The 25425-nt window shown below is 31.3% G+C and overlaps 1 protein-coding gene and 1 long non-coding RNA gene across 5 annotated transcripts; one reads left to right on the top strand and one right to left on the bottom strand.

Annotated features, from left to right (window-relative positions):
- Positions 1–76: 76 nt before the first annotated feature.
- On the top strand, positions 77–4888 carry LOC112126994. Its single transcript, XR_002910339.1, has 3 exons — positions 77–295; positions 3080–3188; positions 3238–4888. It is a non-coding gene; the product is annotated as an uncharacterized LOC112126994 (long non-coding RNA).
- Positions 1638–25425, bottom strand: LOC106669318. Of its 4 annotated transcripts, XM_014398721.2 has the most exons (7): positions 25315–25425; positions 24589–25153; positions 8568–8845; positions 8257–8497; positions 8040–8198; positions 6251–6320; positions 1638–1716 (listed from the first exon to the last, which is right to left on the bottom strand). In XM_014398721.2, coding segments are annotated over exons 1-6 (1272 nt in total). In that variant the 5' UTR covers positions 25317–25425; the 3' UTR covers positions 1638–1716; positions 6251–6293. The 4 variants fall into 4 exon arrangements, with proteins under 4 accessions (XP_014254207.1, XP_014254206.1, XP_014254204.1 ...); XM_014398720.2 differs by lacking the exon at positions 6251–6320; XM_014398718.2 differs by lacking the exons at positions 1638–1716; positions 6251–6320 and adding an exon at positions 3610–5109.

Genomic DNA, 25425 nt, shown 5'->3' with positions numbered 1-25425 from the left:
TTACTTTTTTAATTATTTTCACATGCTTGAAAGCAACATTATGGAATATTTTATTAAAATGGTTAAAACTGGCCTTTATACAAATGATAATTTTCAATTCCTAAAACGGACCTATTTCTTGTAACGTTTGTTCAACTGAACAAACAGAGCTGAAAAGAATTTTAACATCGCTTCATATGCCTTTTTCATTCCACATCAGAGCTTTGATTAGTTAAGATCACCTATGATACATTGTCTCTTATATGGGGGTGCAGTTGAAAAATGTGAACTCTGCAACATTGGAGAAATGATTTAGGTAACAAGGTTTATAACACTTGATTACAGTTTTATTTATTATTTATTTTATTTATTTATTTCATTTGTTAGTTTTGTCACTATGTAGTTAAATTAAACCTATAAGTGTTGCATGATTGTTTCAAATAAAAATTATATTGTAAAATGCATATGCCAACAGGTAATTATCGTCTTTTTTTCTGACAGCTTTGCCTTCATCTTAATGTTAAGCTTACCAGACTTAATGGCTCTAGAAAAGTTTATGTTAGAAGGGAAATTAGCATTATTAAAATAGTTTCATCTGCATAGATTTAGTCTAATCTACATATATTTTCTTAAATTTTCAAAAAAGAATAAAATTTGTTTTTTTTCTTTTGGGCTGCACAAATGTTTTTTGTTCCAAGAAACTTTAATGCGTTGTTGAAAAAAAGTTTTCATTGTAAGACTACATAAATGAATTAATCGATTATTAATAATGGATTATTTTATTTTTACATTCCCCCCCCCCCAACTAATAAGAACTCTTGGGTGCCAGTTTTTGAAAGCCCATTGGTTTGTCGGGTTCGAATGCAGGACCTTTATTTTACAGTAATGAGCACTGTGACAGCGCCTAAACCATTATGGCCACCAGCGCCGCTAATCACATTTTATTAAACCCTTTTACAGTTCTAGTGGAATTCGCTGTTATAATTTTCTTTTTAATTGTTTTCCTTTATTTTCAGGTCCTCCATCTAAGAATCACAATCAAATGTTTAATAAAAATAAAGAATTAATTTCAATTAAATATTTGGTCAATCGGACCACAAAACCTAATAGACACAAAAAATTAACTAAAACTTGTCTATTATCTTGTACATTGTGCCATATTTTGTTTCAGTTTGGTTAAAAAAACAGGGGGGAAAAGGAAGCATGCACTCAAGAAAGACGACATATCCTAACGGCCTTCAGCTTGAGTCTTACGAACTCGCTTGAGATGTAAGATTGTTCGTCTGATTCAAGTCAAAGGCTCTTAGGTAAATAAACAGCCCTACTGGTTCTTCGAGAATAGATGAACTTTATACACAATTGTATGGATCAGGAAAAACATCATTTGTTAAGTATAGTTCAGGTTTGGTGGATCTGAAGAGGATTCTTTAGCTTGAGCCATATGAACTTACCTTTGGTTTAAGTTGTTCGTATGGCTAGAGCTGTAGAATGTTTTTTCTCTCGACAGAAATCATTATAATATTATTATACTGTTTACATTTTTATTAAAAAGATAGTTTAATTAATATTAATAGATTCAATTTTTATAGAAGTACTGTTATACAGTAAAAATACGAAGACAGAAATATAAAGATTTTATTTGAGCTCCCTTTAATATATTTTCTTCAATAGCCAGAAGTCTAACTATTTACCTGGCAGGCGTTGTTATTGTTGCAGCAAATAACCACTCTTTTCATGCTGGAAAAGAAAATCTTTTATATTTTTCATGCCACCTTATATAAAATTGACTTCTTTATGTATTTTTCATCTACTATTATGTAATATTTATGATAACATAAATGAGACTGTTATTCTTTCAATGTTATAATAATTACATTAATGTAAACTTGATTATTATCGACAACCACCTTCAAACTTACTTTATCCATTTTTATGTTGTCCTACTATCCTTTCTAAGTTTATACAACTTATATGCTGAAGTTATTTTTATGACTTACAAAAAAATAGTTTAGTAGCGATTAATTTAGCATTTAAACAATATTATTTACTATTGTATGATTCCTGAGGGTGAACTTCGTCGTTTTTGATCACTTTGACCTGCGGAACTTTGCTTGGTCCGTCAGACACATTTCATAATTTTGACACCATAAGGAGGGTTTTTACTACTTCGATGGCAAAAGACCAAAATGCAAATTGTGTAAAATTTATCAGAAACGACCAATCTACATAATTATTGATTATCTTTGCAAGCAGACTTCAAAGAGTTGATTTCCCAACTAACATTTGAGACCTAACATTACACAAAATGCAACTTTGTGTAAGCTCACTGATTGAAGGCATTCACCTCCACTTCTAACTTCACTGCATCTCTCATCCAGCTAACACAAGGTTTCCTCATCAACTTACAGCCATCTTATTTGAGCCTACATATCCTTCTCAACCATCCCAGCTATATCAGGTAGCAACGTTTACTACTCACTTTACAATTTCTTTTTCGTTGTTCTAATAATCTATTTATCAGGGCATTGACAGGCCGCATTTAGGCATTGACACAGCACTCATCACTGTAAGGAAAAGGTCTCAAATACTTACAAATGGGCTTTTTTCAAAAACACCAACACCCCAGTAGTTGATATGACCTCTGCTGTTCCGAACTCCAATAAAAACAATTTATCTCTTGCTCTTAGTATGTTGGCACTCACACCTTTTCCAACACATTGATAACATCTTACTTAAGTAAATGATGCCTTCCTCAATAGTGAAGCAACTTCATTTCCATGTAAGCTTTTTAAAATGAAGACCTTTTGCAAACATCTGTAGCATTAATTCTCTGTTGAAATTTTGTCTTTGTCATCATTCTCTTCATTATTAGGTATTGCAGATTTGTCTTAATAGCTCAAGCATCCTGCTGCAGCATTAAGTTAAATGAAAAGGTGATAAAAGATCCCCTATGCTCAAAATTTGAAAATGCTCTGAGATTACACCTACCTCTTTAACACTAATAATTTAATATGATTAAACATCAAAAATATTTTCTTCATAAATTGTCTAATTCTAGTTTCAGTTCAATAATAGTAACTACTAACATTTCTACTTACAGACTACCAGTGAACATCTATAAAAAAAAAGTGGATATTAAGACAATGAAACAGACATGGTAAGTTTAAGAAAAACAACAAATTAACTGTACTTCAACTTCTTCAGTGATGGTGAGGGATAAGCATAAAGTTTATTTTATTTTCATCTATTTGTATCAAGCTAATTTTGCAGCGAATAAGGTGAAATGCAGAAACATGTCCGCTGACAACATGGAGAAATCTCACAATATTTCATGTTTTGATTAATTTTGCCTACATTAGTTTTGGTCTGTTAGTGGTTTGGTTCAGATTCACCACAGAAGATGGCAAGATGCTGACAGGCAGATTTGGTCCAATTTTGTCATAAATGATGGCATTTTTACAATACATTCTGTAAGCTCAAGAAAAAATAATTCTTGTAATCATATAAAATGCCCATCCATTGCTTTTTAAGATAATTCACGCCTTTGATCAGATAAAATGTAAAAATTGTTACAATACAAACCTTTACTAGAATATAATGAATGTTCAAAGAATAAACGATACAAAAAACTTATTAATGAACTGAATTTATTAACAAGAAAATAAATGAGTAATAAACCCTAATGATTCTCTCAGAACAAAGTCTTCATTTGAGAAATACAAATTAACAGTAAAAACATAACAATTTAGGCAGAGTTGTATAAATGTGCCCTGTTTTTTGTTTTTTAATTACAAAATATTGCATTTAAAAAAAATTTGTCATTAACATAACAAATTTAATTTTAAAAAATACCAGAATTATTGCAGAGGACAAGTGTTTGAACAAAAAAATATATACATAAAGACAATCTATCTGACTAGTTTTTTGTTTTGTTTTTTAATTATCTCTTAAACACAAGGGCACGTTTTAACAATATGACTTGATAATACAAAACTAAATACAGTTTATACATTTTGGCACATTATTTCAATGTAGTCTACAGGACATTGACCTCTTATTCAATAATACAAAAAGCTGAACTGGAAAAGAAAACATTGCGTATTTTTATTGACTAGAGACTTGTTTCGTTGATAAAAAAAATGCCACATGCTAAAAACCACTGTTTTATCATTCCTGAAAGACTCCTTTATAAAGGCACATAATTTTTACACTTTGTTTTAGTCTTGGTTTTTATTGTATCACACTTATATTTGATTGCTTTCCTGGCCAATTAAGCCAAATTAAGACATTAAAATAAAAAGGAATGTCAAATTATTATATTTTTACACTAAATATCCTTGATTAAAATCAAACTATGCTGATAATATTCATCTTCACCCTTATTGTCATAAAAGTTGTAAACAACATTACTTTAATCAAGAATAAAATTGTAAATTATTAATTTTTATCAGTTATTTTTTAATTACATAATGAAAAAGACATAACAGCAAAATTAAATTATTTTATTTTTTTATGTTGCTCCTTCAAATATATTATATATTGTCACAAAAAATAGTACTAAAATTTATGCTGAGCAGTGTGTTTTTTAATTAAAACCTCAATTGAAAACCACAATAAAAATTATTGAAATCGATTAAATTATAAAGAGTACAAACCTTGACAGTTTGAGATTTTTTTTTTTAAATAATGTTTAAAAAAGTTACATGTTGTTTTCAATTAGTAAACCTTAAAAATTGTGTTTACCAAATTAGTATAAAAAGTACTTTTCAATAGGTAAAAAGTAAAAATTTAAATATCAATCAAACGGCAAGATTCGCCCCTTTTGAACTTTTTGCATCTTTGGTCTCATTTACACCTTATAATAAAATTAGAAATATCTAAACAGTTAAACGGCACAAAGGAAAATGCACATGGTACAAATCTATCACATTTTTCGAAAGGCACGTGATATCATAAGTTTTTTAGTAGTAGAAAGCGCTTAGAAGTACACTGTCAAACTGAAGCGTCAGAACACACATTTAAAAAAACGTTTTAGCACTTTTTATTTCTTTTCCAGATCGACTCAAGCTGATCAGTAGCCAATGTCGTCATTGTTAACGCCTCCCTTATCACCTTGAGAAGAGATTTATTCTACAAAATAATTATTCAAAAATTAAAATGTAAAATTTAAAAAAAAAGTGTCATGCATAGAAAGTAACTACACACACCAGAAAAATAAATTTGTGCATTCAAATATTTACAATTTTTTTTTAATACATTCCAGAGACCGAGATTTACAAACGTTAAATCTCAATACTTATAGTAAACTCAATAAGTGAACATTAAATAAATATTGCAATTACATTGTAACTATTTTATTTTATTTTTTAATTAAAATTTTAATCACAGCTTTTGTAACATTAACCTTTTCAGGACTAGAGATTTTTTTTCTTTTGCATTTTAAAGCTCTAGCTGGACACTCACGGCATCTATTAGGCTGAGGTTGTATCCAATGTTTAGCAGACACGTCGACGGTAAAAAACTCCTACACCCTTCTTTCCCATATTCATCATCAACAAACCACTCTTTTCTCCCCTTTCTTTTCACATTCTGGCCCCTCGCTCACACTTGCAAAATTATGACTATCATTTTTCTGGACAATATCCAATATATTCACAATATCTCCACCTCATTGGGAAGAATGTCCTACCCCTTTCCTACTATCTAAAAATTATTCTCTTTTTGATTTTTTACCTCTTGGCTGTCAAGTGACCTCAGTTTTAGTTTTACATCTTTTACGTTCAAAATCTTTTTAGAATATATTTTTGTTGTTCTTACTTATATTTTATTTTCATCTCTGTACTCATGTGTATGTACACACAAGTTCACAGTTGAGCTAAATAAATCATTAATCAGTATTTATTTTATTTTTCAGTTATTATATTGTAAAAAATAAATTTTCAATGAAATACAACTTTTTCCTCTTTCCTTTTACTTAATACCGTTGAAAACTATAATATCTGAGGAATGTACTGTCAAATTTTGAACGAAATTGGTGCACCTCAAAAGGAGTAAGAGCAATTTGAAGTGAACGCTTCGAAATACAATCAGTCCCAAAAAGGTTAAGGTTAAAAATGCTTGATTTTTCCTTGACAGTTATCATTATTTAAAAGGCTGAAAGATCACTGAATTACTCAAACCTTTATCTTACATAATAATTATTCACAACAGTTCAAAAGATCTACTAAAACAAAAACTAATTATAATCACAATTAAACATTTCTGTACTTACATTTCAAGTCCAAAAAGGTGAACACGAAACTACCAAAGGATTTCTAGACCTCGAATTTAAGAAATGGGCCCTGGAATGTTTTGTGATATGTGTTTTCATTGCGAATCAATACAACATCAAGAACAAAACAGATAGATAATCATTCGTTAGAATAGTTCATAAAATAATACACAAGTGTTGTAGCAGAGTTAATAAAAGTGGCATCATTCAATAGGACAAGAAGTAACTATGCTTTTTATACATACTGAGTTGCATTCCGTGCCAAATAAATGTGTTACAGTTGAAAAAAAAAATTGGTTTAATACTATTTGAAGAAGAGAAAGATAACTATGCATAAGAATAATAGTGCATGCAAAGAAATATATAATAAAGTATGAAAATATTGTAGTTTGAATTTAATATAAATTAACAACAATAATACATAGTAACTTAATTACAAACACAATATGTATTGAATTTGATTGTTTTATTTTATTTTATTTATTTTTTTTTGTCTCTCCACAATTTATGGAGACAAACAAAACCGAAAAGAATATTTCACTACATTCCACATCATCAAATATTTCAAAGATGAAATATTCATTTCATTTTATTTATTTATTTTTTATCCATTATTTATTTTTTGCAAATGAGGGCATTTTTACTGCGAAGATACATACGTTACTCTCAGGGTGCCCATGTTTTTGAGGGAAAAATAGCCCATTTATAAGCCCATTAAAAATAAATTCGTGGACTCGGGACTTTACATTACAGTGAAGAGTACCATGTCAACACCTTAACCATTTGCCACTGATGCCCAAATTTGATTTTAATATTTTTGAAAAAATATTCAATTTCTGTCCAGAAAAATATAATCTGCTTAGTTCCTCAGTCAAAGCTTGCAATTCATATTTATTTGAAATAATAAAATTAGAATAAAACGACTAGAGTTTGGATATTGTTATTTTATAATTCATATAATGATATGAAATGTAGCTTTTAATATAAAAACAAAGCATATTCACCTTTCTTCAATGATTTTCTTACAAAATAATTCTATGTATTATATATAAAAATTAAAAACAAATTAGTTTTTTTATTCCAAATCATTTTTGTTTTAAATAAATTTTATGCAATTTAAAATGGGAATTTTGTATGCATTTGGCCTTCCGAATTAAGAATTTTAAAAAGAAAAATTAAAGCTTGGATGGCAATAGGATAAATAAGATTTCGAGTGAATGTTTGGAGTCAGAGCTTTATAGCACTCAGAAGAGATATAGCAACCTAAGATAGAAGGTTTGGATGTTAGGGCGTGAAATGACCTTAGCCGTTAAAACGCCCTTAAAAATTAATAATAATAATAATAATAATAATAAAAAAATTTATAGTCCACTCCTATTGCCAATTACTTATTCACTACCAATAAAAAGTATTTACAACTTAATCATTTTGTAAATATATAAATAAAAATATAATTAATGATTTTATTTATGATAAAGAAAAAATCACAAGTAGCCATACAAAATTGAGATTTCTATGTCAGTTTATTTATGTATTTGAATTACATTTTTCAAAATAATTTAGTAAGTAATCTAATAATATTAAAATTTAAAATTCATGGGGATTCCCTTCTTTCCTCCCTATTTCATGGGTATAATTAGTTATAATAATTTCTTACAGCACTTGCATTACAAAATCAGTTTAATAAGTAGGTGTTTTTTTTAATACAAAGTATTTTGATCATTCACTTCCAATAAAAACATTAATGTTATGGAAAGGACATATGGCAAATTTCATGTCATCACCTCACCTTTGTTCCGAATATAGTCGAACTAAAGCCATGAACAGTTTTCGGCCTCAGGGTTTCTTTCCAGCACTCAAAAGGCATCGAAGAATCCTCCGTAATTCTCTCCCGGTCAAAATTCGCAATTTTATTCATTCCATGCCTAATCTTTTGCTCCATTTCCAACTAAAGGTAGTTATAAGTTAAAACTTTTAAAAGAAAAAAATATTAAAAAATAATTTACCTTTCGATTCCGACAGTTATAGGATCCAACGGAATTATAGGTAAATCCTGAGTGTTCTTGTCCACAGGACGAATGCCGATGGGTTGGTACTCCCAATCTATCGTCTACTCTCTGTTTATCCCTCTCCGACCATCTATTTGATCCGTGATAATTAACTGGAGATTCATCTCCTGAATCATCACTCGAAGAATTGGGACAGCTAGCAGAAAAGTACCTCTTTTGGGGATACTCGCCACAAGATCTGTGTAATAATTAAATAAATTATTAATATTATTAGTTTAAAATCAACAATACTAGAATGTATAACTTACTCATTATGCAACTGTCGAAGTTTTTGGCTGATACTTCCATCCTTTTGTCGCCTCGATGGCACAACAGATTTTGTTGACAAGACTTTTATCGAATGATTGCCTATTTTTGTTTGACAAGGTGTCGATATCAAGACTCTGGAATTCAATGTACCTTCTGAAGGCGTTGGCGTGTGATGAGTGTATCTCGACTTCGGCCTTGAATTAACCGAATCTCTAGAAAATGAGAGTTCTGACGTTCTTTTTACTTCTTCAACTAATTCATCTTGCCATCGTTTAACCTAAAAATACATTTTAAATAAACTAAAAAAATAAATACATTATTTAAGTAGTGTGTATAAAAAATACTGAAGAATTTTAATAGCCGACAGTAACGACCTCCCAATTTACATCTTAATGAGGTCAAAGATTGGTGATAATATTATTAAACCATAATTGTAATTAATAAATTTGATGATTCAACATTACAATGTGTTTTATAAATGGTAACCCATTTAATTAAAAAATTCTACATGTTAAATATATATATGACAACATACTAATTAAAACTCATGGATGAATTATATTATCCAGACAAAACGTTTTAATAAGACACAAAGAGTTCAAGGATCTGACCTATTTGGCATAGGCCAACACTTTAATAATATACCCCTATTTTTATTTATTTTTTTATTTATTTTTTTTTTAATACAACTGCATATATACACATACTACTTGAAACATCAGTTGAAATGCTATTAGATTATTGCCATGAAACTGTAACTACTATAACTATGCATTTTAATTTATTGTATTCCTACATTGTTAAAATTGTTACTGTAAAAACTGTGAATTTAAATTGTTTGTTTTTGTTTGATATTTCAGTTTATATAACAAAACCTGAGGATTGAATATTTAGGTGAAGGAACAGTGAAAGGTTCACTTTAGGAGTCTCAGTTTAATATTGTCAACTGAAGTAATGAGGAAATGGGCTCAATCCCTATGACCTGAATATCACCTAATTCATAAAAAATCCTTTTTATTAAATTTATTAACTTGAACAAAAAATACTCAAATATTGCTTGCATGCACTTATTACAACTACATATAATGAACACTTCTATTTCAGAACCGTTAACTTTAATCTAGGTTTATAAGAAATTTTAATTAGTATATCCATGAGGGTATGGCATGCCCCTCAGCTTGTTTTAAAGATAATGATTATAAACTGGTCTGACTCCTCAACCACACTAGCAAAGGAGTAGTTGAACCCTAATGAATAATTATAGACGTTCAAGGGCTATGGTTTGTTCACCTGACCAAAGAACAAGGACTAGAATCTGCATGGAAGACTTCACATGGCATTTGGTACTACTGAAACTAATTCAGTACTAAAAAAAATCTGAGGCTGGAAGATTACTCATATAAAATAGATAATGAAAAATAGACTCAATGTCATAGTTCTCTAAGGAAAATGAGATATAGAAAACAGAGGGAGTATAAGGCAGATAAGAATGGAGGATGGAGGAGAGAAAGAAAATAAATAAGAAAGAAATAAAGAGAGAGAAAGTGAGAGTGAGAAAGAGAGAGAGAGAGAGATTTCTAGCTGAGTTCAAAAATACCTTTCATGAATCAAACAACAAAAAGGAAGATTTAGTTTGTACAATAAGTTTAGTGCTTCTCTCCTAATAAATTGCCCCAGAAGATGTTTGGGTGGTTTCTTCTCACTTTAAACTCCTTTACTCCTCAATAATTCATTAATAAAAATAATCTGAATTTTTTCTCATTTAAGTTTAACAAACCATTGTTAATTAAAATGTTGAAAATTTTCCTGCTTCAATATTTTAGTTAATCAATAATATTAGTACATTTGCTTATAATAAATTAAATTGGGGACTAAAGATATTATTTTATTTTAACAATTAGTCTGCAAAGTCAGTCAGCTAAAAAAGAGTGTTATGCTATAACATATCCTTCAATTTCAATAGTTTGTCAACAGAAATATGTAATACTCTCAGCTTTTTTGTTTTGTTTTTTAAACCTATATATCTTCATTACTAAAATAAATAAATAGTAAATTTTTGGGCAGTACAAATTTGAAAGGAAAAAAGACCTAAGGATGTATAAATGAGATGAATGAACGATGGAGGTTCATTTAATCAGTCTCGGTCAGTTAGGTATTATCAAGTTAGACAACGAGGAAATGGAACTCAATCACTTAGAATGAAAGATAACTCAATTCACAAAAAAAAACCTGAAATTAAAACAGCAATAATGCAATGAAGTTAGTTTATCAACTATCCCATTCTTAAATTTCCCTAGAATTTGTACAACCAAACGAACAATTTGCTTAACTTTGTTCATAAATGATTATAGTTTACAACCGTTTTGCAGTATTGTTACAAACCAAGACAAGTGAAGACCTTTTTATCTTCTGTGTTATCTTGTCTTCAAACAAGAGTTCATCGACTTGCGAAACAATTGTAATTTTTAATTTAGTATTGTTCTATTAGTGTTTTTTATTTAATGTTTTACCATTTGCGAGTAGCTGGTTATCAGTTTGAAGAACAATATTCTTACAAAAAAATTGTTATTGGTTTTATAAAATATTTGGAATGTTTGAGTATTATATTATCAGCCTCTTTGTTATTTATTTTGTTGTAAAAATAACGTATATTGAAACACGTTCTAGAAATGTTCTGAAGAAATTAAAATCCACTTCCAAACTAGAAACGATTTGATAGTTTGATCAATAGTGATCATTAGGGGTAGATATGATCAATAATCCAGGGACCGCCGAAAAAAATCGTTTTAATATTCTAACAAGAAATTAACTCGTATTTTATTTTTTTATATATCAATTGTAGTTTAATTTGACGGTAAAAATATTTTAAATCTAGAATCTGGTTATTTACTGAACATTTGAGATTTAATAAATTAATTTTTCAGCAATTCATAATATTTGAAAATTAGTAGGCCAGGCGTATGGGTAAATAAACCCGGTGGTTTTATTATGATTTAAAAATAATGAATTTTTTTTAACTAAATACACCAATTTATTGCATAAAAAGAAATTGGTATTAAGTTCATAAAATAACCAACATTTGAGGTTTAAAAAATTAATTTTTCAGCAATTCATAATATTTGAAAATTAGTAGGCCAGGCGTGTGGACAAATAAATCCAGGGGTTTTATTATGATTTTAAAATAATGAACTTTTTTTTTAACTAAACACCAATTTATTGCATAAAAAAAATTGGTGTTTAGTTCATAAAATAACCAACATTTGAGATTTAAGAAATTAATTTCCAGCAATTCGTAATATTTGAAAATTAGTAGGCCAGGCGGGTAAATAACCCAGGGGTTTTATTATGGTTTAAAAATAATGTCTCCTCCTTCAAGGGAAACGATTTCCGAAGGGTAGGTCTCACACTATTTTCGATCATCCGCAGTAGGTCCACATGTGTTGACTTAAAAGTGGGGGATTCTCTTTGATTCCAAGTGTGTTTGGACACAAAAAATTAAAACGGCCTCTCAAATGAGATGTGAATGGATAAATAAAATAAAAAAAGGGGAAGTAAAGAACTTAAACCGTTTCTTACGGCCTGGAGAGTTTATAACGAGCTAATTTTGGACAGTGAACGCTTGTTTAAGTCAATATCTCTCAACCGGCATGGTAGATAAACCCGGCTATCGCGATAATATCTGAGTTTATCTGTGAGAGGTTTGTTGAAAAGGGTATTAATACAACCCCTAAATCCTCTTTCCATTCAATTCACTATTAAGTAAGACCGGGCTTCAGGAACTCCTTTGTATAGAAAAATCGGTTTTAGATTAAGAGATATAAGGTCAAGTGCAATAACACTACTTTAAAAAAAATGTCTCGAGAAAAGACAATATTTATTTGTCCTTAATCAATATAGGTTCAATATTAAATCTAAAAAGGAACTAAGCTAAAAAACAAATTCGGTTCATTATCGACATAATGATCCAACAGAACACTACAAGGAGGCCCACAATGATATCATTTCCATGTCATCTATTGTATGTTTATTAGTTTATTCATTTATTAAATGACTTTTACACTAGACTGTAATTAATGTACCATAAATTATACCAAAGAGGAGATAATCAAAGTTTAAAACAAAATTTCTAGACTAATTCCCTCCATTATTTATATCGTTTCCAGTCGTCATAGTCCGCCTATTCTCGCTTCTCTGGTCTGTCAGAAGTATTTCGGCATTTCGACATATCCTGTGGAACTTGCTCCAAGAAGAAAAGGACGATGAAAACTCATAAACACATAATTTAAAAACGACATAAAAAGTGATTTAAGAACCAAATAATCCGCCGGAAGAAACAAAGAAAAGACCCAGACTAATCCCTCAAAGGCGCCGACTGGACAAACGCTGAATGTATAAAAACACAACTAAGAAAAATAACAGGCAGATCGACCACCAAATATGTTCAAATGCCGAAATGCATCAGATGGTCAAAAGCTGGATAGGCGAACCGGAAACTACCGAACAACCCTACAGCTACAAGCAAACTTGCAATTGTAGTAATTGTATGTAGTTTGGTCGTTTTGGATCATCCTGGCCCTGCTGTCTTCGCTGGTTTAGTATGTAAGGAGCGTTTCAGCATTTAACTGTATCCAGTAGTACTTTGCTCCACGAGGAAAATAACGAAAAATGGAGCTTTGTTGAAATTTAGAATGAGGAAGACTCATTAATGTAGAATAGCTAGATGTACGAAAGTACGAAGCCAAAGAAAAAAACTTATAAACACACAACTCAACATGTAATTTAAAGCAGTACACAACGTAATTTAAGAACCAAATAATTGAGTGGAAGAAACAATGTTAAGACCCAGACTGATCATCAAAGGAGCCGACTGAACAAACCCTGAATGTACGAAAAAAAACACCAGTACTAAAAAAATAACAGAGAGACCGACCAAAAGATGCCGAAATGCGTCAGAAAACCCAAACCAGACAGGTATAGATTGACCGGAAACGACCGAACCATACAGCTTTCAACCAAACTCACAAATGTACATATTTGTAGTTTGGTCGCTCTCGATCATCCTGATTTTGTTATTTCAAACATCTTCAGTCATCATTATTTATTCATTATTCAGAAATCGTGAGATGCGGTCTGGTGTGATGTAGTTTTCAGAAAAACATTTTCTTTATCGTGCCAACGTTTCGATCTTTATTGAGATCATCTTCAGGGCCTGGGATTTACAAACATTGTTTATATTTAACAAATACATGTAGGATGTGGAAAAAATTGATTTTATACAATGCAAAATATATTTTTTATATTCAATAAAAGTATTTCTACTCACTTTTTCTTCTGTGTAATTGTGCCATTCTTGCGTGTTGTGTTGTGAGTACACTGGCACTGTCAACACAACACGCAAGAATGGCACAATTACACAGAAGAAAAACACTTTGAGTGAGTAGAAATACTTTGATTGAATATAAAAAATATATTTTGCATTGTATAAATTGACTTTTTTCCACATCCTACATGTATTTGTTAAATGTAAACAATGTTTGTAAATCCCAGGCCCTGAAGATGATCTCACTAAAGATCAAAACGTTGGCACGATAAAGAAAATGTTTTTCTGAAACCTTCATCACACCAGACCGCATCTCAAGATTTCCAAATAATCATCGACCAACGGGCACTAATCCCCACACAGTATTTATTCAATTAACACAACTGTAAAAGATAGAGAAAAAGTTAGACCTATCCACCAAAAACGCCGACTGGCAAAAAGGTAGTGTCTGTCAAACCCCTATTAATGGTTAGGGATAGTTATGGTTAATTTACCCTTAGTAAAAGCTTCTATTGATTGCAAATTCAATTAATCGTCTTGTTTAAAACTGTGAATGGGTTAAAACTTTAGCATTTTTGCCATTCTCAGCCTTTCTTTCAAAAGAAAACTACTCTAAACTTGGCTAACATCTGTTCGCCAAGCACAATATTTTCCTTCCTGCCTGACTAGCTCTCTTTCCTTTCCAAAAATAAATCAACATCGAGCAAAGAAAATATAGTTCATTAAATATATTATAGTTTATGGTTATGTTATGTATGTATGTATGTAATACATTTTTTCATCTCGGCAACATTAATGAAAAATAATGAATGGAAACGGAGCAAAATACAGCAAATAAACCAATGGGAGCAACCCACACATAAAAGAAACGAGCCTAGTTCATCGTACATTCAGTATCTTATGTCCAAAAATAGAAGTAGCATGGATTTTTTAGGCTTTTTAAAAATTAAAATGATCTAAAGCAGCCCTTACTGGAAATACACCGAAATTGGGTTACTTTCTAATCTTATTATAAATATTTAAGAACAGATAGTGAATGGTCGCCAATAGTTTATCCTCGATGATCATTTTATTCAACATTCCCAATGATTGAAAAACTGAATTATTTAAATTCTATTTCGATCGGGTTCGTTATATCACGTGTCATAAATTTTCAATCTTGCCAACTTATAGAAATTTATAGACCTCAAAATTGGGTCAATCAACAAATAAAACCATAATGCCGAAATTCATATAATCTTTGTACTTAAAACGATTCTTCTTTAAATAATTAGGCCTATTTCAAAACTGCCAAAAAGGAAGGAAATTTGTTTCTTATTGTGTAACCCTGTTTTCGGAATAGCCAAAGGAAAACGATAAAGGAAACTTTTTTTTATTGATTTTAATTTTTGATTCATTGCCCCGAAGACAATAGGGAGAAATTTCTCTTTTGTTTATTCGGAGATCGTGAGATACGGTCTGGTGTGATGTAGGTTTTAGAAAAACATTTTCTTTATCGTGCCAACGTTTCAATCTTTATTGAGACCATCTTCAGGGCCTAGGATTTACAAACGTTGTTTAAATCTAACAAATACAAGTAGGATGTGGAAAGAAAAAAATGAATTTATACAATGCAAAAAAAGTTTTTAATATTCAATCAAAGTATTTGTACCTACGTCACACCAGATCACTTCTCACGATCTCCGAATAACCACTAACGGTCATTTAAACACCAGACATCTTGTTTTGAGCAACATCGAAAATTTAGAGATCGTTTTCATCAAAAATATCATTTGTAGTCCTGATTCAAAGCTCTTAAATAGCACATAATTTCGTTTTACAGATTTTTATATATGAATAAATAAATTAATTTTGTTTTTAGTGGACACGAATGACTTCTATTTCGAATTTGTTAACTGGATGGTTTGTTTTACAGGATTTCATAATTAATTGATTTTGTTTCACAGGCTTTTTTATATTAATCAATTAGTTTTATTTTATATGGACACGAAAAGTAAAGATTTGTTTTGAATAGGATTTTTATTTTGATAATTTTGCTTTACGAGTTGCCAGAGAGAGAACATTTTGTTATAGAGGTTTCTATATATTAATTAATTGATTTAGCTTTAAATGGGACCCAAAAAAGTTAATGATCCTTTTCTAAACAAAACACCACACGTTTATACTCACACACGTTTTCTAAATTTTGTCTTTGCAATCCGGTTTTAGAAGTTGCCAACGAAGGGAAAAATTTTGCACAATAGGCACTCTCCCTTGGGAACATGTGTTACAATCGATCAGATTTTACAGTTCCATTTTTTTAAGTAACCAGGAAAGGTGGGAGTGCTTTCTTCAAGATATATGTAGGATAAACCTTTTTTTTAATACTGATAACGGACAAGTGGTCAGGGCTGTTTGCCTTGAACGGTACGATTTCCTTCTAGTTGATAGTAACGTTTAAGGCCATACAATTTAACTAAGATAATAAAATAAATTGCCTGTCATACCAGAAATTATATCAACTACAGTAGTACAGAGAAAAAAATAAAACATAACGTCAATGTATAATGAAAGAAAATGAGACATCTTTCGAACAGGACGGCAAACAATATAAAAACCATTTTAGGCTATAATTTATTTGTGATGTTTATGACCTTGTGGAGCAATAACAAACTCATATTAAAACGAAATAAGCCCGTCTCTTGCTAAATCTACAAAGAGAAGAAACATATTCATAGCAATTTTTCTACAAGATAAAAGGGTCATGGCTTGGAATTTCCTTTGGTACAGGAAGTACCACTCGAAGTCGAAATACGGACGGATATATTTATAGTAGTTTGCACTACAAATATTTGAAAATAATGGCACAATTACTGTAATACTGAGGAGCGTTTTTCTAAAACCTACGTCACACCGGACCAATAATAATTGAGGAGTGTTTTATTTACACAGACTTTATTTTCTTAACGTGTTTTAGATTCAAGTTTCCACCATGTTTAGCCTCTCTATGTCAACCCCAGGATGTACTGGTGAATTTATTATAACATAATTCAAAGGTTGTGCTACACCCCAACGGTCTGAGTTTAACGTAACGTAAATATAATTTTCTTAGGCTTTTTTATATTTTTTCCTTCATTTGTTTTTCTAGATTGCTGAAAATATTAAATAAACCGTTAAAATTGCTCAAAACTCTCTTTATTTGGAGTAACAGACGAACGAAGGAAAAACTCAAATGAAACTGACTGACTTGGAAAACAGCATATTCATAAACTGTGAAATATTAAACAAACTTCGTAAGAAATAGTACATGAAACCGAATCAATTATTATTTCTATATTTTTGGGTGAGATGAAAAGGGGCGGGATTGGAACCCACGACCTTCGACAAGTGGTTCGAGTAGCGGCGTAATAGCCGCAGGTCGTGGGTTCGAATCTCGCTCGTGACGCTAATTTTTCATCTCAACCAAAAACCTTAGATAGAAAGAATAATTGATTGGAATAGTTAGTATGGTCAATTATGACCAATAAGCAAATATGGATTAATTTAATAATTGAAACGTCAATTTAGCATGTACGGCATTTTGTTCCTCGATGTTCCTGACACATTGTTCTGTGGCATGAAACAGAAAAATTTTGTTTTGCGATCCTTTGAGAGATCACAAAAATGCACACCGAACTTGTTTGTCCGTCCTCTGTTCCACCTAAGAACCATTTTGAAACTCTTCCAGCTCTTGAGGTAGGGTGTCAATAGTGTTTAGATTTCAGTTCGTAGGTGACAAGTATCTTCGGCTCTGTGGCGAACGCCTACTTACAGTACAGACTTACAGCACTTTCACTTAGCATTTTCCTGGGAATCAATAAGATAACGAGGGGTGGACGGCACAACTAGAGCAACTTGACTTTTCATTATTTGAAATTTGTTCTTCTGGTTCTCCATCATCCGCTTCATATTCTGTAGGAACTTCATTGTCTACCTCTACATCATCAGTTTCACAGCTTGACTCCTCCCGACAGAAAAAATCTTTCCCTTCCAATTCCATAACAACTTTTCTAATATCCTTAGGATGTAACTTCTCGCGAGAAATGACGGCAAGTAACCAAAGAAAAAATGGAAAAACTCGCTACCGAATGACCTCAGAAAAAAGGCAACCATGAAAAAGTTACTGATAACTAACAGGCGGGGTGTAGTGCATCCCAATATCAAAAGACATGTTATCACGCGTAAGCTAGTAGTCAACTGAGAGTGAAATTATCATCGCAGGTAGAAGAATGATATCCGCGAACATAGAGCGGAGTTAAACAGCCCACTGACTGAAGTAACAGAATAAAAATGAACTTTGAACACTCGTTGGGTGTACCACACCCCACCAGTATATACCAGGGTCAAAATTTATATTTAAAAGAGCTTTGTCCAAATATTTCTAGAAATTATTTCAGTGTTTTATTTTTGGAACTCTTACATGTGGGTTACGGTCGTAGCACTTACAGAGTTATTACTACATTGATCACCTCATTTAACTATTAAAACAAGAAAATAGGAGAGTGTTTATGTAATGCATAAACTCAAAATGTCACAGGCCTAAAACGTTTTCTTTTTAGACTATGAAATTTATTTTTTAGTGATGGTATGTGCCTAAGATACTTATAGTTTGTTGATAGTATCAGACCCGACGAAGTCTACTAATAAACTAACAATTACATTCATACACAGATAAATAACATGTCATAATCCACAAAGGGAATATTTTTATACCCAGTACAATCTGAGTATAAGAATCAAGTTAATTGCAAATGCCAATTGTTGCAATCAATTGTTTCCCAACAATCAAGGAAAGAAAAAATTATTATAAATTTGTATTTCGTTGTATAGCATAGCAATTAGAGAATTATAAATTATTCATTCCATTGAAAAAAATTGTCCAATTATTATTCACTGATCATGAGAACGCTTTAGAATAGAGTATACACCGCATTGCACTTGGTTTTACGAGACTCCCCTAGAAATGAGACAGCCTTGCATTTATTTTTATCCCGTTCCAACGCTGTGTGATTCTAGACTTTCATACTTCATCTTACTCTTCACAGAAAAAATAAGAACAAATAAAAAAGTATATTTGTTGACAGTTTGACTTTCTAGTAAAAGTATGGTACTTGTAACATTAGAACAGGCCAGTGACTATCATAAATGGTAAAAAAGTAAACCTATTAAAGGAGCTTGTTACTCTATAGAAAGAAACATATTGATTACAAATAATAAACATAGTAGAGACGATAAAATATATCTATAGTTGGTAAAACAGGTTGTCTACATGTACAAGGTAAAAAATGTTGACTATCTATAGCAGATATAACAAGGTGTGACCTGCAAAAGTAAAAACAAGTTGACTTCCTTCGATAAAAAACTATTTGATCACGCGCAAAAAATAAAACTAGTGTTCGACCTGTACAATGTAAATCAAGTTTGATAATATATAGGCACAAAAGAAGTTGTCTATCTGTAGATGGTACTAGTTATACTACTAGTTACTAGGCTACGTGTCAAAGTTTAAACAAAACGTTGTTTATCTCAAGTCGATAAAACAAGCAACCTATAGAAAGTAAAACATTTTACTAAAGATNAAACGTTGGCACGATAAAGAAAATGTTTTTCTGAAACCTACATCACACCAGACCGCATCTCACGATTTCTGAATAATTATCGATTAACGGTCACTAATCACCACCCATATAGTTTAAAATGTAAAACCATGTTAAACTAAAACAGGATGGTAATCAATTTATAGATGACACATTAGACAACTATAGTCGGAAAATCATTTGATACCATAGATAATAATGATGCGGATGACTAACATATATTTCCTAGTAAACCAATAACGCGTTTGAGCAATCAATACTACAAACAACAGAAAACCACAGATGGATTTTTTTTAATATAAAAACTCGCAGAACGTAAACGTTAAAACGAGTAAATATCAAGAGTAAACAAGAAGACAACAAGCAAACAAACGAAGATGCATAAATAAAGAGGATAGCATTAGTGGGACAAGTGTAGATCAAATAGACAGACTGCATAAACCATAGATACCATAAAAAACCATAGATCAGAATAATCGAAAAATAATAATTAAACGAAACAGAACGTTTTGTAACGGAGGAAACGTCTTACTAATTAATCTAACTAAATAAAGGACGATTAATCAGCATCGCAACAATCCCCAATTAACAGCATAATCAGTACAAACGTGATACACGTGTCCTCTTTTGAAAATGCCATTTATAGACTGGTTACTGGTATAACGAATCGTTATAGAAACTTCTAGAACGACTCATGAGTTGAGCATTTCTACCAAAATTTAACTTACTACCCTTTCTGTTTCTTCTGATATTATTATGACTGAATAATAAATCTTGAAATTTCAATAATAAATTGTTAAAATAATCAACCAAAAAGATTTCTCACATTTGTAGCTTTTTATCTTTTCATGACGGCAATTTTATCTTTTATCAATTATAACAACAACAAATTATTTCGTAAGATAGCTGATGACCCCTTGATATTTTATGGTAGGTCAACTAAAACCTGAACAAGCTCAAATGACGCTTCAACAAGTTTTAGACCTTACTGGAAAATAGTGTAAAAAGTGGCGCACTTGTGCTTAACCCATCTAAGATATCAACATCACTAAAATCCTTGCTGAAGAATATATTTATCGTCGCCAAATGTATCTAGGATTACACTTGGATGAAAATCTAACATGGCACGTCAAAATTCTGAAAACAAAAATAAGGCCCAGAACAATGCATCAAACACCACTTTGGACGATTTTTTAATAATTATTATTCCCAAAGTGGTCGAATTTTTTCCTCATTATTTTCTCCTTTTTTGAAACTGTACGGAGTGGTGCTTACAATAACGACATTTATTAAATATGTAATAATGTCTTAATTAGCGTGGTATTACGAGGACATCAACCCCCTGATTAGAATTATGTACAAATACATAAACATATATTTGTTAATTATTAGTTAATTTACAGCAATGGTCAACTTAGTGTTTCTCTATTTGGGATTAGTTTTCTTTTAAGCATTCTTGGTATTTTGTGTATGAAGTTTATTTCAATTTGTCGAATGTATTTCGAGAAGTGGACCTACATAAAATTGATCAAATCCTACACTAACGAAATAAATGCTTATGGTGGAAAAGACAATTTATTTCCTACCCATCATCTTATTATGGAGTTCAACAAAATCAGAATGGACACAAAAAATAACACGTATGTGTTGACGTATGTTGTTGTTTATTTCAAACTATATGTATTTTTATCGTTATATTAATTACAACATACTTATTTAATGTAAACAAAGTGAAACGAGAATAAAAATTCATGAGGTTTAATAAAAAAAATATTCAATTAAGATGGTTTGAAAGAAAATTCACCAAAAACTGGAAAATCATTTAATAATAGATAAAAATTTAACTAACAACTTTTTTACATAGTTTTGCTCTCAATGCGTTATTATGAGCAAAACCAGGTAATAAACTGTTAGTTAAATTTATTTTATCACTCAATGATTTTCCAATGTTTGTTGAATATTCTTTTGAATTCTTCTTTCATAATTTTTATAAAAACTCATGAATTTTTGATCTAGTTTAATTTGGTGTACATTAAAATAAGTTGAAATTAATATAATGATAAAAATTGAAATAGTTTGAAATGTGCAACAATATACATGATTCGGGTTTTTTTTCTTTGAGTATATAATGTAGTACCTTTTATTTTCGTCAATGTTTACGTGACGTTAAGAAACATTCACATTCACACAAACGTGTTTTGTACGACAAAAAAATGGATTTTTAAAATAGTGCATTTAATGTTCTGGTTTTTCAAAGTTTCGCATCAATGTGACGACGGCAAATTAAAAAAAAAATAGAATGAACGTCGAGAAGTGGACTCAAAAATTTAATTACAGTAGTGGCCGAAGATTTTTTAACGTAGTACATATTTTATATTTTGTAAATTTATGTTTCTGTAATTGTGTTTCTTTGTTAACATTTCACCTCATGACATCACATATTTTCAGTTCTGGAATTAAATAAGTTCGAAAAAGTGCGAACAATTTATGTAAAATGATGTTGATTTCATTAAGTTTTTTACTAAGCAATCTTTGACGTAAAAAAGGAAATTTCATGTGAAACAACCTGATATTTCAGTTATGATCACACGTTTTTCCCAGCACCAATCAGGACAACTGTTGCATTGGTTCGATCCAATTCTTCCGGAAAACCTCTGAGCCACCCCCAATAAAAATTGACATGTGGTGACATAATAAAAATAAACAAGTAGAAGACGTATATTTAATAGTTGTAGTATCCATGTTTTGTAAGTACCAAGTTTTAAGTTTGATTTAACTGTAAAAAGTTGAGGGAAACTTACAAGCCCACTTCTGTGAATATGAATGTGTCGTAACGTTGGTCATGAGGGTAAAAATCCAAAGAATAACATAAACCTAGATGTAAGGTACTAAGTTGTATTATATTGGAAACTTATTTAATTTTATTTTTGAGTTCACCTTTCGTGATTAATAGGATTTTTTTTTAAAGAGGGTTCGTAACAGGAGAGGTCATATAAACCCTCAGGATGACGGTGTTTTTATAAAAAAAGCCAATTTTGTAATTATGTCGGATTCGAATGCAGGGCCACTGGATTCGAACCCAAGACCTTTACCTTGCAGTGATGAGCGCCTTGTCAATGCCTAAACCGTTGCGACCCTGTGATTATACGATATTTTTATGAATACGACTTCAAGTTGTAAAACTTTTAAAAACCAAAACATTGCGAATATATAACATACCACGTTATAAAATTTCAATCAGCACTTTTTATCATATTTTTTGTCGCACATTAGACATTTCTATGAATGTAACGTAACGTTGGTTATGATGGTGAAAAACATTTAAAAAATAAAAACAGTTCCACAAACCAAAATATAAGGTACTTCGTTATAAAATGTTAGTCACATGTAATTCAATTCGGGAGCCCATTTCTTGTGGTACATTCGACATTTTTGTGAATGTGACTTCACGTTTTTGAGTTTGAAAAACTAAAACATAAGTAACAATATATTTTATAAAGGTATACAAATTTTAACATAAAACTGTACCAAAAAAGGTACCAAGAAAACATGGTTCGTGTAATTTCATCAACTTTGGTGAAGCCCACGTTTTATCGAACACTCGACATTTTTGTGAATGTTAATGTGTCTTTAACATTGTAATAACTTCTTTGGTCATGAACTTTGAGAAACTAAACAATAGAAGCAATAACATACCACGGAATAAAACTTTGTTCAATTTGTGTAATTCAAACTTTTTGACCTGTGTCGTTAACATTGTGGTGGTGAGGTGTGAAACGTTAAAAAATAAAACAGTTATATAAACAAGAACCAAAATATAATGTTCCGAGAAAAAACATTGATAAACTGATTGAAAAATCAAAACATTACTACCAATATAATTTACCATGGTATAAAACTATTAACATAAACATGAACCAAAATGTAAGATATTTCGTTTTAAAATAGTGATCACTAATCTAATATGATCAAAATGGGTAATGCCAACTTTAGAGCCCACATCTCAAATTGCATCCGAGATTTGTATGAATGTGAATGAGTCGTTGTGAAACTTACAAAAAGGAAAATCTTTACCTTAATATAAACCGAAAAATGAGTGTGTGAAAAATATTGGTCAATTATGCAATTCGCAAAAACGTTAACCAAAATATCAGGTACCAAGAGGTAGCAAAGAAAAAAAAAGTCCATTTCTGTAATTCCAAGAACTGTGTACACATTTCATAGAACATTCGACTTGTGTGAAAGGAAGTACCGGGAATGTGGGTGGGAAACATAAAAAAAACTGATAACTGTTATATAAACATAAACCAAAATATACTACGTTATAAAATTTTGGTCACACGTGCAACTTAACGTTATTGTTGTATATTTCAAATTTGTGTGGATGTTTCTAATCCACGACCATAGTTTAAAAAATTCCTCATCTTCTGGTAGGTCTCGTCCATCAAAATATGAGGTGCCAAAAACAAAATTAGTCAATTTATGAAATTTCATGAACTTGGGAACGTTTCGTCGAACAACGACGAATGTGTCTTAACGTTAGTCATGGAAGTGAGGAACGATAAAAAAATTAAAACATTACGACAGCTACAATGAACACAAACCAAAATGTAAGGTACTAGGTTACAAAATATGGGTCATTATTGTAATTTAGTCAATTTGAGCAATTCCCTCTTTGCATTCGATATTTGTATGAATCGTTGTGAAACTTTGAACTTGAAAAAAAGGAAAATCTTTACATTAATATAAACCGAAATTACGAGTCCCCTTGAAAGGTATGTTGACCAATTATGTAATTCATGAACTACGGTCATTTTCTATCGAACAATCGACATTTGTGTGAATGTGGAAGTATTACTAATAGGGTGGGAAACGTTAAAAAAATGGATTTAAACTTTCCAACTGTTGGTCTTTGAGTTTAATTGTACTACTTCAGCGTTCTTTGTAAAAAATTCTGCTCAAGTTTAAGTCAAATAGCTTTGCATTCTATCACAAGGTTTTTTTTATTCTTACAGGATATAAAATTTTGTTTATTAGGAGAGATTTCAAGAGATGAGTAAATGTAAATGTTTAAAAATGTCTCACCTTCTGGTAGCTCTCGTCGACGGGGGTGAAACGATTGGGGTCGGTATCGTAGAGCTTCTGGGGACTGTGGTTCCGACGCCTCGGGTAACGGATGCCGATGCTGCCGGCCTCCGACTCCGATTCCGATCCTGGTCCGCTCAGTTCCGCGGTGCAACATTTGCAATGGGACTCGCACTTGAGTCGAAGCTCTGATATTTTGTTTTCAGCTTCGGCGAACTTCATCCTCAGCGTTTGGTTGGACTCTTGGAGCTCGTTGATCAAGACCTGTTTGTACTTCAACTCCTCCTCCAAGTCGGTGATCCTCTTTTCTTGTTCCCTGTCCTTTGTGGAGCCGAGGCTGGAAGAGGAGCCGGTCTGGTTGTAGCCGGAGTCTTTGAATATCGACGTGTGACTGCCGATCGTGTCATTTGATATCGTCTTGTGGTTGAGCTCCTTTTCCGGGCCGGAAACGTCGAGCAGAGAGACCGAACGCCTGCTCGTCAGCGCCGTAGAACACGACAGAAACTCCTCTTTGTACAGATCCCCTTTTCTCAGAACCGTCTCGCACATCATCTTTAAAGCATACCTGGCAACACAACTGCGAGATGAGAAACGCCTAAATTTTGAATTCTTTTTTTTATTTGGGAAATGATAACCGAACAAAAACAAAAGAAAAGGGCAGCGGCCGAAACGAACTTAACCAAATGTGTAACTAAACTGATCGTAGGATAACATAACTTCACTCACATGTTTCTCTCCGGGATTGCCAACCTTCGCCTCTAAACTTCTAAAATACTATTTCAAAATTAAAGTTATCTAAGAGACAGCAAGAATATGTTTTACACTACAATAATTAGT

This window comes from Cimex lectularius, unplaced genomic scaffold (assembly GCF_000648675.2).
Source record: "Cimex lectularius strain Harlan isolate CLEC.00 unplaced genomic scaffold, Clec_2.1 scaffold35, whole genome shotgun sequence".
NCBI lineage: Eukaryota > Metazoa > Arthropoda > Insecta > Hemiptera > Cimicidae > Cimex > Cimex lectularius.
Note: the sequence above shows the minus strand (reverse complement) of the source record. Positions and strands in the feature narration are given on the sequence as shown.

What these genes read in the sequence shown, in the direction of transcription:
- LOC106669318 (XM_014398718.2), bottom strand. An exon ending in TCGACGAGAGCTACCAGAAG is followed by an intron (nt 8,846 to 24,588) that starts GTGAGACATTTT and finishes ATGTATTTTTAG; the next exon opens with GTTAAACGATGGCAAGATGA. An exon ending in CTTCGACAGTTGCATAATGA is followed by an intron (nt 8,498 to 8,567) that starts GTAAGTTATACA and finishes ATTATTACACAG; the next exon opens with ATCTTGTGGCGAGTATCCCC.